Below are 14,492 nucleotides of genomic sequence, written 5' to 3'. Positions count from 1 at the left end.
TCGTCAAGTTTCCGACAGCGAGGGAAGTACTGTCTAAACTCTTTAGACCAATTTTTTTATTTGTTCGATAACGTCCTGAAAACTTGTCTTTTATTACCAGCAGTTCAGTAATCTTTTCCCAGAACCCTCATTATAGGAAAGTTACAATGGCTAATCGTTGTTGCACTATAGCATTCAATTCTCATTCTTTGTAAGGTCGGAATGCCATAATAACAGGATTCCGTGGCAGGTAGTGGACTCTTATGGAGTCTGCATCGTTTCGTTTTCTTCTTTACTTTGGAGAACTCAATCTACTGTTAAGTAGAGATCTTGCCATAATTTTAAGTACACACATTTTTTTTGGTCTTGAATGAGACTTAAAGTGTGTTTGGTCGTTCGACTTTAGTATATTTTCAAGACTAGTGCTCAATCAGAAAAACACATTAAAAACGATAACAGTAAGATAAGTACATAAAATTACCGAATGATAAGTGTGTTGAAAGTGCAGATATCCTTGTTTTCGATGAAATCCGTGTTTAGCAAGAAAACAACAAATTCATTCGTTTCGAGTGCTAGTATTCCAAGTCCAATGGAGTAAAAATTCCGGCATTGGGTCCAACCCAGCGTCCCCATCAATCATAAAACCCGAAAGAAATCAATCTCCGCCGACCATAAAGTCGCGTCCGGCTTGTAAAACTAGACAAAGCGGCAATAGCTCGCGCACCGTTCGTCGTCTCTCTCCAATCGATTTTTATGGAAATTTACGACAGAACCTGATAACAACCGCCGAACCAGCATACGTCGATTTTTATTTATCGGCCATAAATTCCGGCGATACACTTAATTGCACACATCTCGCGTCCAAAAAATCGCCAGCCTCGAAATGGGTCGCGCCAATTATCACCTCCCGAGCCAACAATTATCTCCTAAACAAATGTTTTTTGTCGACAACACCGCTACTTACAAACACGGCTCGTTATCGCGCCACCAATAATTCGACTCGTCAATATTTAACGTACAATTTTGTGCAAGGCTGATTTGGATTAGTCCCTAATGGAAATTAGTCCGTCCACCAATGTGCTGCCTCAAGTATCTGTCCGACTCGATATTCATCAAGTATTTATCAGTTTCGTGTCTGTGTGTGTGTTCGTGTTCGACTGGCCGGCTGCAATTTACGAGGCCTGTTTCAAAAATATCGCTTAAAAATTCATGGGGTCGGGGGGAGAATTCGCATGCATTTTTTAATAAGTCGCTGGCGATTAATATTAAGGGCGAGGGTGGCGTTGCGAACGGACGGTTCGACGGGTGGAAGGGGTCGGTCCTGGTTCACTATTTTTTTAATGTTCTGGTAATGGAACGCCGAAGAAGCGGAAGCGTCCATATAGTGGTGGATTTGATGAATAGTGCCATTAAAAGTGAATTAAGTAGTAAGATTTAGAACTTCTCGAAAAATTATATAAAAAGGAGAGACAAATTTTGACGTCTGTATAGATTTGAATGAGTGCAAATAGAACGCCTTGTTTTTATAACCACTTTGAACTTATTCGAATGACAATCGATAACGTAGGTCCCACACAAAACTCTGCAGGTGTTTTTCTTCACATTATGAAGATTTCTAACCTAACTTAATTCTTGGAGAGTGAAACAGCTTTGGTACTTTATTTATGCCTGGTGATGATTTTGATTTGTGATTTACAACAAATTCACCTGAAAAGTGGGTAACTTGATCCAGTTTTTAATTTTAAAATGTTTTAAAATTTTGATGAATCATCTTAAAAATGTGCAATTTCATAACATAACCTGAATATGGGTTGTCTGTAGCGGGAAAGATAGGTTATGTTGTGTCAACAAGAATTAAACCCTCGTGAAATTTAAAAAAATTTTAGTTAAAGTTGTTAAATTTTGAATTTTCCCATTTTTCGATTTTTAGCCACTTCCATGTCACAATTTTTCGATTTTTCGACTTCTCGATCTTTGATGTTTCGATTTCGTGATTTTTCAATTTTTCGATTTCGATTTCTCAGTTTTTCGATAATTCATTTTTCAACATTTCAGTTTTGGGATTTGTATTTAAATTTTTCGATTTTTTTTCGACTTTCTATTTTTTTGATTTTTTACTTATTCGATTTTTCAAATCTTACGTTTTTGGATTTTTCAATTTTTTGATTTTTCGATTCGCTGATGTTTTGATTTCTCGATTTTGTAAATTTTCAATTTTTAGAATTTTTAAATTTTAGGTTTTTCACTTTTTTGTTGTTTCAGTTTCTGTCTTTCGATTTGTTGCCTTCCCATTTTTAGATTTTTCGATTTTTCAATTTTTCGGAATTCATCTTTCAGTTTTTCGATATTTCGATTTTTCAATTTTTCGATTTATCGGGTTTTTTAAGTTTAAATTTTTAAATTTTGAATTTTCCCATTTTTCGATCTTTAGCTATTTCGATGTCTCAATTTTTCGACTTAACGATATTTTGATGTTTCGACTTTTTTTTTAAATATTGAAACAAACTTGAGTTCCCTGAAGATTTTTTTTTTTGAAGAATTTGAAAGAATCAGCCGTTCCAGAAGCTTTTTTTTGAAAATTTTGAAAAACCCTTGAGGATTCCCGATTTTTTTGTTTAATGACTGAAAGAATCCTGGAGGCTGCTGATTTTTTTTTATGATTCAAAAAATCTTGAGCCCTTGACTTTTTTTTTAGGGAGTTCAGACTTTTTTTTTTTGAAAATTTGGAAGAATCTTGTGGACCTTTGATAGTTGTTTTTCAAATTTAAGACTTTGAAGGTTCCTGAGGCGCGTTTTTTCAATTTTTCGATTTCAATTTCTCAGTTTTTCGATTATTCGTCTTTTCGATTTTTCGATTTTCCAATTTTTCAATTTTTGGCGTTTGTAAATTTTTGGATTTTTCGACTTCCCAATTTCTCGATTAATACATTCTTTAATTTTTTGACTTTTCAATTTTTCGTGTTTCCGATTTGTCTATTTCTCAATTTCTCGATTTTTCAAATTTTCAGTGTTCAAGTTTTGGGATTTTTCAAAATGTATCTGGATTTTTAGATTTTTCGACTTGCTATTTTTTTGATCTTTTACTTGTTCAATTTTTCAAATCTTACATTTTTCAATTTTTCAATTTTTTAAATTTTATATTTTTCACTTTTTTGTTGTTTCAATTTCTCAGTCTTTCGATTTTTTGCTTTCTCATTTTTAAATTTTTCGATTTTTCAAGTTTTTGGAATTAATTTTTCAGTTTTTTGATATGTATTTCGATTTTTCAATTTTGAATTATTCCCATTTTTCGATCTTTAGCTTTTTCGATATCTTGTGATGTTTCCACTTTTTTTTTGAAAATATTAAAAGAAATTCGGGAGCCCCTGAGGTTGTTTTTTAATTGAAAAAAAACTTGAGTTCCCTGAAGATTTTTATTTTGAAGAATCTTAGGGGTTCCTGGAGGCTTTTCTTTTTTTTTTTAATTTGGTAAAATCTTGGGGGTTCCTTTTGCTATGAATTTGAAAAAATTTTGGGAAGGTCTGCCGGTTTTTTTTTTTTGAAGATTCAAAGATTCTTCGGCCCTTGACTTTTTTTTTTGAAAGAATTTTGAAGAATCTTGGAGCCAACTCACGTTTTTGAAAATGTTCTGTGGATTCTTAAGGAATTTTTTTGAGAATCTTGGGAGTTCAGACTTGTTTTTTTTTTTGAAAATTTGGAAGAATCTTGTGGATCTCTGATAGTTGTTTTTCAAATTTAAGACTGAAGGTTCCTGAGGCGCGTTTTTTCAATTTTTCGATTTCGATTTCTCAGTTTGTCGATTATTCGTCTTTTCGATTTTTCGATTTTCCTATTTTTCAATTTTTGGCGTTTGTAAATTTTTCGATTTTTCGACTTCTCAATTTCTCGATTAATGCATTCTTTAATTTTTTGACTTTTCAATTTTTCGTGTTTCCGATTTGTCTATTTCTCAATTTCTCGATTTTTCAAATTTTCAGTGTTCAAGTTTTGGGATTTTTCAATATGTATCTGGATTTTTAGATTTTTCGACTTGCTATTTTTTTGATCTTTTACTTGTTCAATTTTTCAAATCTTACATTTTTCAATTTTTCAATTTTTTAAATTTTATATTTTTCACTTTTTTGTTGTTTCAATTTCTCAGTCTTTCGATTTTTTGCTTTCTCATTTTTAAATTTTTCGATTTTTCCAGTTTTTGGAATTAATTTTTCAGTTTTTTGATTTGTATTTCGATTTTTCAATTTTGAATTATTCCCATTTTTCGATCTTTAGCTTTTTCGATATCTTGTGATGTTTCCACTTTTTTTTTGAAAATATTAAAAGAAATTCGGGAGCCCCTGAGGTTGTTTTTTAATTGAAAAAAAACTTGAGTTCCCTGAAGATTTTTATTTTGAAGAATCTTAGGGGTTCCTGGAGGCTTTTCTTTTTTTTTTTAATTTGGTAAAATCTTGGGGGTTCCTTTTGCTATGAATTTGAAAAAATTTTGGGAAGGTCTGACGGTTTTTTTTTTTTGAAGATTCAAAGATTCTTCGGCGCTTGACTTTTTTTTTGAAAGAATTTTGAAGAATCTTGGAGCCAACTCACGTTTTTGAAAAAGTTCTGTGGATTCTTACGGAATTTTTTTGAGAATCTTGGGAGTTCAGACTTGTTTTTTTTTTTTTTTTTTGAAAATTTGGAAGAATCTTGTGGATCTCTGATAGTTGTTTTTCAAATTTAAGACTGAAGGTTCCTGAGGCGCGTTTTTTCAATTTTTCGATTTCGATTTCTCAGTTTTTCGATTATTCGTCTTTTCGATTTTTCGATTTTCCAATTTTTCAATTTTTGGCGTTTGTAAATTTTTCGATTTTTCGACTTCTCAATTTCTCGATTAATGCATTCTTTAATTTTTTGACTTTTCAATTTTTCGTGTTTCCGATTTGTCTGTTTCTCAATTTCTCGATTTTTCAAATTTTAGTGTTAAAGTTTTGGGATTGTTCTATATGTATCTGGATTTTTAGATTTTTCGACTTACTGTTTTTTTGATCTTTTACTTGTTCGATTTTTCAAGTCTTACATTTTTCAATTTTTCGATTTTTTAAATTTTAGATTTTTCACTTTTTTGTTGTTTCAAATTTTAGCCTTCTCATTTTTAGAATTTTCGATTTTTCAAGTTTTTGGAATTAATTTTTTAAAGTTTTTCGATATGTATTTCGATTTTTCAGTTTTTCGATTTATCAGGTTTTTTAAGTTTAAATTTTTCAATTTTGAATATTCCCATTTTTCGATCTTTAGCATTTCGATATCTCAATTTTTCGACTTACCGATCTTTTGATGTTTCGACTTTTTTTTTTTTTTTTGAAAATATTAAAAGAAACTCGGGAGCCCCTGAGTGTTTTTTTTAATTAAAAAAAAACTTGAGTTCCCTGAAGGTTTTTTTTTTTTGAAAATTTGGAAGAATCTTGGGGATTCCTTTTTGAAAAAAATTTTGAAGGACTGAAAGAATCTTGGAGCCAACTGACGTTTTTTTTTAAGAATTTGAAAAAGTTCTGGGGATTCTTAGGAAATTTTTTTAAGAATCTTGGGAGTTTAAACATTTTTTTTTTTTTTTTGGTAAAATTTGAAAGAATCGTGTGAGCTTCTGAGAATTTCTTTAAATTTAAGAGTCTCAAGGGTTCCTGAAGCGTGCTTTTTTTTTTTTTGGAAAATTGAAAAGAATGCTTGGGGCCCCCAGGGTTTTTTTTTTTTTTTAAGAATTTGAAGGAATTTTGGGGATTCCTGACGGAAAAAAATTTAAATTACCTTGAAGACCTATGAGGTTTTTTTTTTAATTTAGAATAATCTCAGCCTCCTAACGGCTTTTTCGAAGACATTTTGAAATTGCCTCGATTTTTTTTTTTTTTTTGAAAAATTTTAAATAATTTTTGTCGGTGTCAGACATTTTCCTTTTTAATATTAAATAACTTTAGAAGCCTTTAACGATTTTTTTTATTCGAAAGAATCTCAGGGATCTTGAGGCATTTTTTTTTTTCAAGAATCTTGGGAGGTCCACACAGATTTTTTTTATGAAAAATTTTAACGAATCTTGGCCGGGCTAATTTTTTTTTTAAGAACTTGAGTATTGTGATTTCCTTACGGAAAAAAATCTTGTGGGCCTCTTTAAATTTTAAAGAATCTTGGGTCCTCGTGACGGTTTTTTAAGATTTTAAAATAGGTTTTTTTTTATATAAAAAAAATCTTGAGTCCTCAAAAGGGTTTTTTTTGAAGAATTTGAAAGAAACTTGGCGGTTCCTGAAGCTTTTTTTTTGCAAATTTTGAAGAATCTTGAGGGGATCCCGATTTTTTTTGTTTAATGAAATGAAAAAGTCCTGGAGGCTGCTGACTTTTTTGATTTTTCAAAGTATTTTGGCCCCTTGACTTTTTTATTTATTTATTTATTTATTTATTTATTTATTTGTTTTGAAGAATTTGAAAGAATTTTGAGGAACTGACTTTTTTTAATTCAAAAGAATCTTGGGTGCACCTCAGGTTTTTTTAAAGAATTTGAATAAGTTTTGGGTATTCTTAGGGATTTTTTTTAAGAATCTTGGGAGTTCAGACTTTTTTTTTGAAATTTGTAAAAAATCTTATGGACCTCTGATGTTTTTTTTTGAAATTTAAACTTTGAGGATTGCTGCGGCGTTTTTTTTTTCAATTTTTCGATTTCTTAGTTTTTCGATTATTCGAGTTTCCAATTTTTCGACGATTCAGTTTTGGGATTCATGTATTTAAATATTTCAATTTTTGGCGTTTGTAAATTTTTGGATTATTCGATTTCTCAATTTCTCCATTAATGGATTTTTTAATTTTCCAATTTTTCTATTTCTCACGTTTTCAGTTTTTTTGGAATTTTTCAAGATTTCGATTTTTAAATTTTTAATTTTTTCGACTGTTTTTTTTTTTATTTTTTACTTACTCGATTTTTCAAAAATTTTCGAGTTTTTAAATCTTATCTTTTTCAACATTTTCATCTAGTCGATATTTTAATTTTTGGATTTTTGGATTTTTTAGATTTTTAAAATTCTTGATTTTACAATTTTTCGGTTTCAACAATATTTTGATTTCTCCTTCAAAAACGAAACATCACATATTAAAAAAAAAAAACACTAGGAGCCCCTATGATTCTGTAAAATTCTTTCCAAATAAAGAACTCCACGGATTTTTTTTAGTATTAAAAAAACACTAGACGCCTGCAAGACTTTCTCTTTTATACGCAAAAAATTGGTCTAAAGTTATTTAGGCAGATCTTCCCTCGCCTCTAAAGTAAAAATATATTATCAGTACGTGCTTAACTTCTATGGTTTATGTTTATACATCGAAGCACGATTTTTATTTTATCATTATTAAATATGTATAGGCAAGCGCAGCATTACTCTATTCTAAAATTTTCGAGCCCCGGCATCCTCCACAAAGCAGTACTCATATATTTGCATAAAATGTGATGAAGGCAAAAAATCGAAATAAAACGAATTTGTTTAACCGCGTCTTAATCTGCTCGACCTCTACAATTTTTGTCCTGCTTTTTCTTTACTACATACGCCGTGATTTATTGTGTGTTTGTCCCGAGATCATTGTACTCGACTAATCTGATTATTATCACAACAGTGATGAGGCGTCTTTGCAAAAATAAAACGTTTGTGTATTTGTGCAGAGATTTTGCGATTTTAACAGTGGTAATACATATTTGCGTCTTATTAGGAAACGGAAGACTGCTTAACCACTTCGTCACGAAAAAAGTGACTAAGTATGACTTGACATAAAGACGTCGGCGAAATTGTTATGGATAATGACGTTCCGAGATGCACGTAGTGATTCAGTGATGCGTCACTTTCGCCAAGATAATAATGGTTAATAACTTTTTCACTAAAACAATTCCGTTTTTCCTCGAGATTGCGACTTGACGATTTTTCTGTTTGTAAGTTGCGTTATTTCAACGTGGGCGAAATTGCAAGCAATATTTTTTTATGAGAAAAATTAACTTCTCAAGGTTTCGAATTTTGGGGTCTATTTAATAAATAAGTTACAACAAAAATTGACGAGCGTTTAATATTTAATGATCTGCTTTGCATGCGGTATGTGAAAGTTTACTTCAAAGTGTGCAATTAACAAGTTTTTACTTGATCAGCGTCAAAACGAGAATTTTTAACGAAATATTTGGGTTTTTATTTTAATTTGGTGACTAGTATGTAATCTACAATTCGAAAACCGCTGAAATCCGGTGTAAGATAAAAAAAATATTCGCTTCACTGAAAACCCGCAAGTTCGAACCATTTTTTTACAATTTTAACCTTTAACTTGAATCTATTTCAGTATCACCCTTTCGCGCTTATTAATACGTTCCCAACTGTCCCATTTTCCGCCCCGACCTCAGCCGCCCCCACGTTCCACCGTTTCCCCGGTCACGTCCGCGAAACCGCACCAATTAGCGCATTCCTCGCATTTTTCCCTCTAATTGTAAAATTTCTTATCGGCGCGTGTTATGGTCATTACCCAAAGAGGTTATTGTTCAAGTACATTAAGTATTCGAGACGCAAACCTTCGAAATTGTGTCGGGTGAAAGGTTTTCGATCGTTTTTCGGTGCCCAGTTTCGGGGTCAGGTAGATCGCGTCTTAATTGCTGAATCAGGCTTCATTGTTCATCGGAGAGGATGCAAATGAGAAACTGTAACGCCGCACACCGGCTTTGTGTGGATGTTGCAATGTTTGTTATTTCGTTGGGGAAAAAACAAACGGTAATTGTCGGCCTGTCGCAACGTTAGTTTATTTTATAAACAATGGGATTCCAGCGGACGGTCTTTGAAAATCGCGTGCGGAAGCTATGGGGCAGATGGTGCGTGGGTATGGCTGACCGATGGGTAGGGTGTCACAGTTGGATGGGCGGGACATACCTTTGAAACTTTTTTAGTAGTTGGATAGTACAATCGCACGCAAATGTTTTGAGCCTATGGGCGGATCGTTTTTGCCTGCCCTCACCGAAGAAGGCGGTCCAAATCCTTCAAGGGCAGAACTTGTAGGTAGGCTCAAACTACAACGAAATTTACATTTGGTAAGAAATATTTATGGCTCACACCAGTTCTCTCGAATTTGTCGGAGAAGATTTAGCAGGTAGTTGTTCCCATAAAATAATGGTCACTTTCGTTCGTGAGTAACGATGGTCCGGACATGAATTATTTTGCTTTATAACATCTTTCGACCAATTTGTTCCGTATGAAAAATTTCATCACTTTTTCAAATAAAATACTCTTAAAAAAAAAAACGATATTGTCGTTGAGTGACATGTAACTGGCATAATAATAAAAACGTGCCATTTTTGTTAACTGATATTTTTTTCATAAATGTCGCAAAATTATTAAATTTGTCTAATCATCCCCACCAATAATGTGATGACGTCACTTCAAATTTATGCATAGGAAATGGGTTTTAAATTATATACAGTAACATAGTCCTACACATGTAGTTTATGACTCCGTGTTGAGTTTTTATAATATTTTGGAAAAAAAATCAAAATTATGAAACAATATTTTGCAATTTAATTTTGAATTTGCAAAATCGAATAATTTGAAATCTTGCAGATGTTTTAAAGTCATGATAAACATGATTTAATTAAAATATATTTGCTTATCCCCTCTAAAAAAATTATGACGTCACCTCAAAATTTTGCAGAATAAATCCTATCTTAAATGTATAAAATATGATGAGTTTTTATACTTGTGATTTATCACTGCATTAATATTTTTTAGATTTGGTTATACAGGGTGTCTCAAAAAAGTTAATGACTGAGTCAATTTATTTTATTGAAGAAATCAAGAATAGCAAAACTGAATACTTTGAAATATTGTAGATGTTCTGAAGTTTTTGTAAGCATGGTAACTTTTTCGTAAATTTGATTAATCAAATATGTATGCGCAAAATCAAAAATCGGAAAAACTGAAATTCACTAATGCAAAAAACAGAAAATCGAAAAATACAAATCGTAAAAATCGAAAATCTAAAAATGGCTAATCAAAAAATCGAAAATTCAATTAATCAAATACCTAGGTCGATCGAAAAGTGGAAATTCACAAACCTCAAAAATCAAAAACAAAAATAAAAAAAAATCGGAAATTAAAATAATCAAAATATATAAAGTAGAAAAAAATTGCAAAGCCTAAAAACTGAAACGAACAGAAAAATCGAAAAAGCAAAAAATTGGAAATCTGAATAAAGAAACTTGGAAATTCTGAGAATTGGAAAATCGAAAACCAAAAAATCGGGAAGTAACAAAATTGAAGTCTAACAGTTGAGAATGGAAAAATTGAAAAAACGAAAATTCTAAAAATCGACAATGGACAAATGAAAATCGCAAAATTTAAATTGAACAATTGAACATAGAAAAATCGATGAATTGAAAAATCGAAAATTCGACTACTCAAATTTTCTAAAAATCGAAAAATCATAAAACTGAAAAATCCAAAATTCGAATGATCGAAAGTCTGAAAACTGAAAATCGAAAATTCTGAAAAGCGGAAAATAGAATATCGAAAAATTTAAAAGAAAGAAAATTGAAGTCTAAAAACCGAAAAATGGAAAAATTAAAAATCAAAAGTTCGAAAAATCAAAACCGAAAAATTTAAAGATTTAAAAAGAAAATCGAAAAATCAAAAATCTGAAAATTGAAACTCGAAAATTTGGAAAATCGAAAAGTAAAAAAATTGAAGTCTAAAAGTTGAAAAATGGAAAACTGAACAATCGAAAATTCGAAAATCAAATATCGAAAAATCGAAAATTTCATAAATCAGATTATGCGAAAAACAGAAAATCTGAAAATACAAAACTGGAAAATCAAAAATCTAAAAATGGAAAAACCGAAAATCGAAAATTCAATGAATCTAATACGTAGGTCGATCGAAAAACTGGAAATTCACAAATCTGAAAAATCGAAAATTTGCAAGATTGAAAAACCGAGAATTGAAAAATCAAAAAACCGAAAAATGGAAAAATCAAAAATCGAAAAATAGGAAAACCGAAAATTCGAAAATTCATAATATTGAAAACTCTAAAAGTCGACAATTCAAAAATCAAAAAATTGGAAAGTAAAATAATCGAAAAATCGAAAAGTAAACAAATTGCAAAGCCTAAAAACTGACGAACAGAAAAATCGAAAAATCGTAAAATCAAAAAGTAGAAAATCGAAAACTGGAAATTGAAAAATCGAAGATTGGAAAATCGAAAATCGGAATATCGAGAATCGACAAATTAAAAAAGCGAAAAATCGAAAAATTAAAAAATCGGAAATCGAAAAATGAAAAAAAAACGAAAATTCAAAAATCGAATAATCCGGAACTAAAATAATAGAAAAGTGGAAAAGTAAAAATTGCAAAGTCTCAAAACTGACGAACAGAAAAATCGAAAAATAAAAAAAAATATCTAAAAATGGAAAATCGAAAAATCGAAAATCGGAAAATGGAAAAACCGAAAAATCGAAAATTCGATGAAACAAATACTCAAAAAAACGAAAAGTAAAAAAATTGCAAGGCCTAAAAATTGAAAAATTAAAAAATCGGAAAAATGAAAATCGAAAAAACGACGATCGAAAAAAAATAAAAAAATCAAAAAGTGGAAAATCGGAAAGTAACAAAATTGAAATCTAAAAGCTGACGAAGGGAAAATTCTAAAAAGCAACAATCGAAAAAAGCAAAATTAAAAATTGAAAATTTGAAAAATGGAAAATCGAAAACTCGAATATCGAGATTTTGAAAAATCGTAAAAATGATAATCGAAAAAACGGACACAAATCCACAAATCTGAAAAATCGAAAATCAAAATACGAAAAATTAAAAAACCGAAAAATTGAAAAATCCCAAATCGAAAAATGGAAAAACCGAAAATTCAAAAATCAAACTATCGGAAAGTAAAATAATCGAAAAATGGAAAAATAAAACAAAGTGCAGAACCATAAAAACTGAAACAAACAGAAAAATCGAAAAACCACAAAAGCGGAAAAACGAAAATCGAAAAATCGTAAAATCAGAAAATGGAAAATCGAATAATCGAAAGTTGAAAAATCGATGGTCGAGAAATAAAACAACCGAAAAATGGAAAAATTTAATGATTAATGGAAAGTCGAAAAATCGAGAATAGAAGAATTAAAAACGTAAAATCGAGAATTCAAAAATCAAAAAAATCGGAAAGTAAAATATAATCGAAAAATGCAAAAAAAAATGCAAAATCTAAAAACTGACGAACAGAAAAATCCAGAAATCTAAAAATGGAAAGACGAAAAATCGAAAATTGAAAGAATGGCAAATCAAAAAATCGAAACATCGAAAAATCAAAAAAACGAAATCTTAAAAAATCGAAAAACGAAAAAACTAAAAACTCGAATATTCAAAATACCGCAAATTTGAAAAATCAGAAAATTGGAAAGTAATAAAATCGAAAAGTTGATAGAAAAATTGAAACTGAAAAATCTAATTCGATGAAATGGTTGGTCCAAAAAACGAAAAATCGAAAATCGAAGTGATCTTTTTTTGAGACAGGCTGTATAAGTAAATTTAAAAAATATTACTGCAATGATAAATCACAGGTATAGACTCATCATATCAAATTTTACGATGACGTCATGCATTTTTTGGCGAAGATAAGCAAATACATTTTGATCGTGGCTTTGAAAGTATTCTTCGACTTTCGTTCCATTTCAAAATTTACTCTTTGTATATTTCAGTGGTCACAACGAGTTCACTAACTAGGCTGAAGTATGCGAAGATTAAATTTGTCACCGAAAAGATGTCGGAAGTAATAAATTATCCTATCGGTCGAAGAACGTTCGGTCCGGTGTTACACCTCGACTCAAGAGAGACCGCAGTAAAGGATAACAAATGAAACGGATAAAATAAAGCCTCAAACATGATTGATAAACTTTAAACCAAAATTATGAAGTTTATAAACTGAACATTTTTTTTGTTTTTTGAAGTGTAGTACACTTCAAAAAATGTCCGTGACTTATTTTAATGTGAATCTTATAACTATGGTTGGCACAATTAGACCTAATATTAGTGTGATTTTGAGCATATTCTCGATTTTATTAGAGCAGAATAGGTTTTTTTTTTCTAATTTTATAACTTACGGAAACTAATAGCACATCACACATATTGCAAAAAAAAATGGGCTCAGGTTACAACTAATCGACAAGATTTCAAAGTATTCAGTTTTGCAATTCTTGATTTCTTCAATAAAATAAATTGACTCAGTCATTATTTTTTTTGAGTCACCCTGTATGTATAAACAAATCCAAAAAATATAAATGGAATGGTAAATCACAAGTATAGACTCATCATATTCTGAACATTTTAGATAGGGTATTTATAAAATTCAAACTAATTCAGAGTAAGAATTTGGTCAACACGTAAATTTCGTTGTAGTTTGAGCCTACCTACAAATTCTGCCCTTGGACGATTTGGACCGCCTCCTTCGGTGACGATCAGCAAAAATGATCCGCCCATAGGCTCAAAACATTTGCGTGCGATTGTACCAAAGAAAAGTCTGCTGGGCAAGAAAAGTGAAAACGCCCCTATGCATTATTAATTAGATATATTATGTGGGTGGTAGCTTCCTTGTGAATCTTTGTACAGATTACAAAAACAAATGAATGGGAAGGTTTCTAGTTGGGAAAATGCAGGCTTCCGACAATGTTGACCTAGGCAACAAGCACAGACAGGTCCGTTCAGTGGGGCATAAAAACAACAATGGATCTTAGTCTAGAATTCTCCACGATAACCTTCCTGGAAGTATTATTGTGTGTTTTTGGCGCCATAATTTCCGAAGCACCTTTCCAAACCATCGTCAAGAAAAAGAAAGCGCTAGATTTTGTCGTCTTATCTCTCACACACACTATCCAGGAAGTGACTAAAACCCCGTTACGCCCGTTAAACCTAATGCAAATCCATTGTCAATTTTTCCGTTTCGTCGTATTTAATTGTGTTAATGTGCTTTCCGTGATTACAATCTCCAGACTAGTCGTAGTCGTTAACCCGCCGACATTCGCAGCCTCCTCCTCAGATTAAACAAATCAGTCTTTTAACGGTAAATTTACCACGACGGAGTAAACAAACACTCGAACCCTTCTCCGGGCGCATTCCGTCGAGCGAACCCAGAACCGATGAACTCGAGCACATAAATTTCCCCGGAAAAATGACGGCGCGTAATGTGGCATCGCATTTCGAGCATTCCAGAGCTCGGCCAAATTTGTGCCGTCAAGGTGGCGTTTTCGCCGATTTTGGCCCGGGACGCGATTAGTTTGTTGACCACGCATTGTTGCTTCGTAATTACCGTTCAGTCAACCCAAGGAGGACGGCGTAATAGAATTATCGTCTTTCTAAACTGAGCTCTGAAGCTTAATAATTAGACTATTGTTTACTAATAGAGGACTTGTCGGAGTTGAGGCTCGGGGCGGCGTCATACATATTAAAGAGGCTAGAAGTAGGAAACGACGCACTCGAGTTAATTTGTTTTGTCGCGCGGTC

The 14,492-nt window shown here is 31.5% G+C and overlaps 1 protein-coding gene across 3 annotated transcripts in view; it reads left to right on the top strand.

Moving 5' to 3' along the window:
* LOC135126315 (protein pellino) overlaps nucleotides 1–14,492 on the top strand; it is a 65,708-nt gene that overhangs the window by 15,550 nt on the left and 35,666 nt on the right. Inside the window, exon 1 of one of the 3 annotated variants that reach the window (XM_064052273.1) lies at nucleotides 1,040–1,095. The exons of the other annotated variants lie outside the window; for them this stretch is intronic. Within the exon in view, the coding sequence (XP_063908343.1) occupies nucleotides 1,055–1,095 (41 nt within the window). The 5' untranslated portion in view covers nucleotides 1,040–1,054. Of the gene's footprint in view, nucleotides 1–1,039; nucleotides 1,096–14,492 lie in introns of those variants that run through there. 3 annotated transcript variants of the gene reach the window in all.

This window comes from Zophobas morio, unplaced genomic scaffold (genome assembly GCF_036711695.1).
Source record: "Zophobas morio isolate AGI-343-1 ecotype UQ-CSIRO unplaced genomic scaffold, CSIRO_AGI_Zmor_V1 ptg000010l, whole genome shotgun sequence".
NCBI classification, from domain to species: Eukaryota; Metazoa; Arthropoda; class Insecta; order Coleoptera; family Tenebrionidae; genus Zophobas; species Zophobas morio.
The sequence above is the reverse complement of the archived record's forward strand: the minus strand, read 5'-3'. Positions and strand labels throughout refer to the sequence as shown.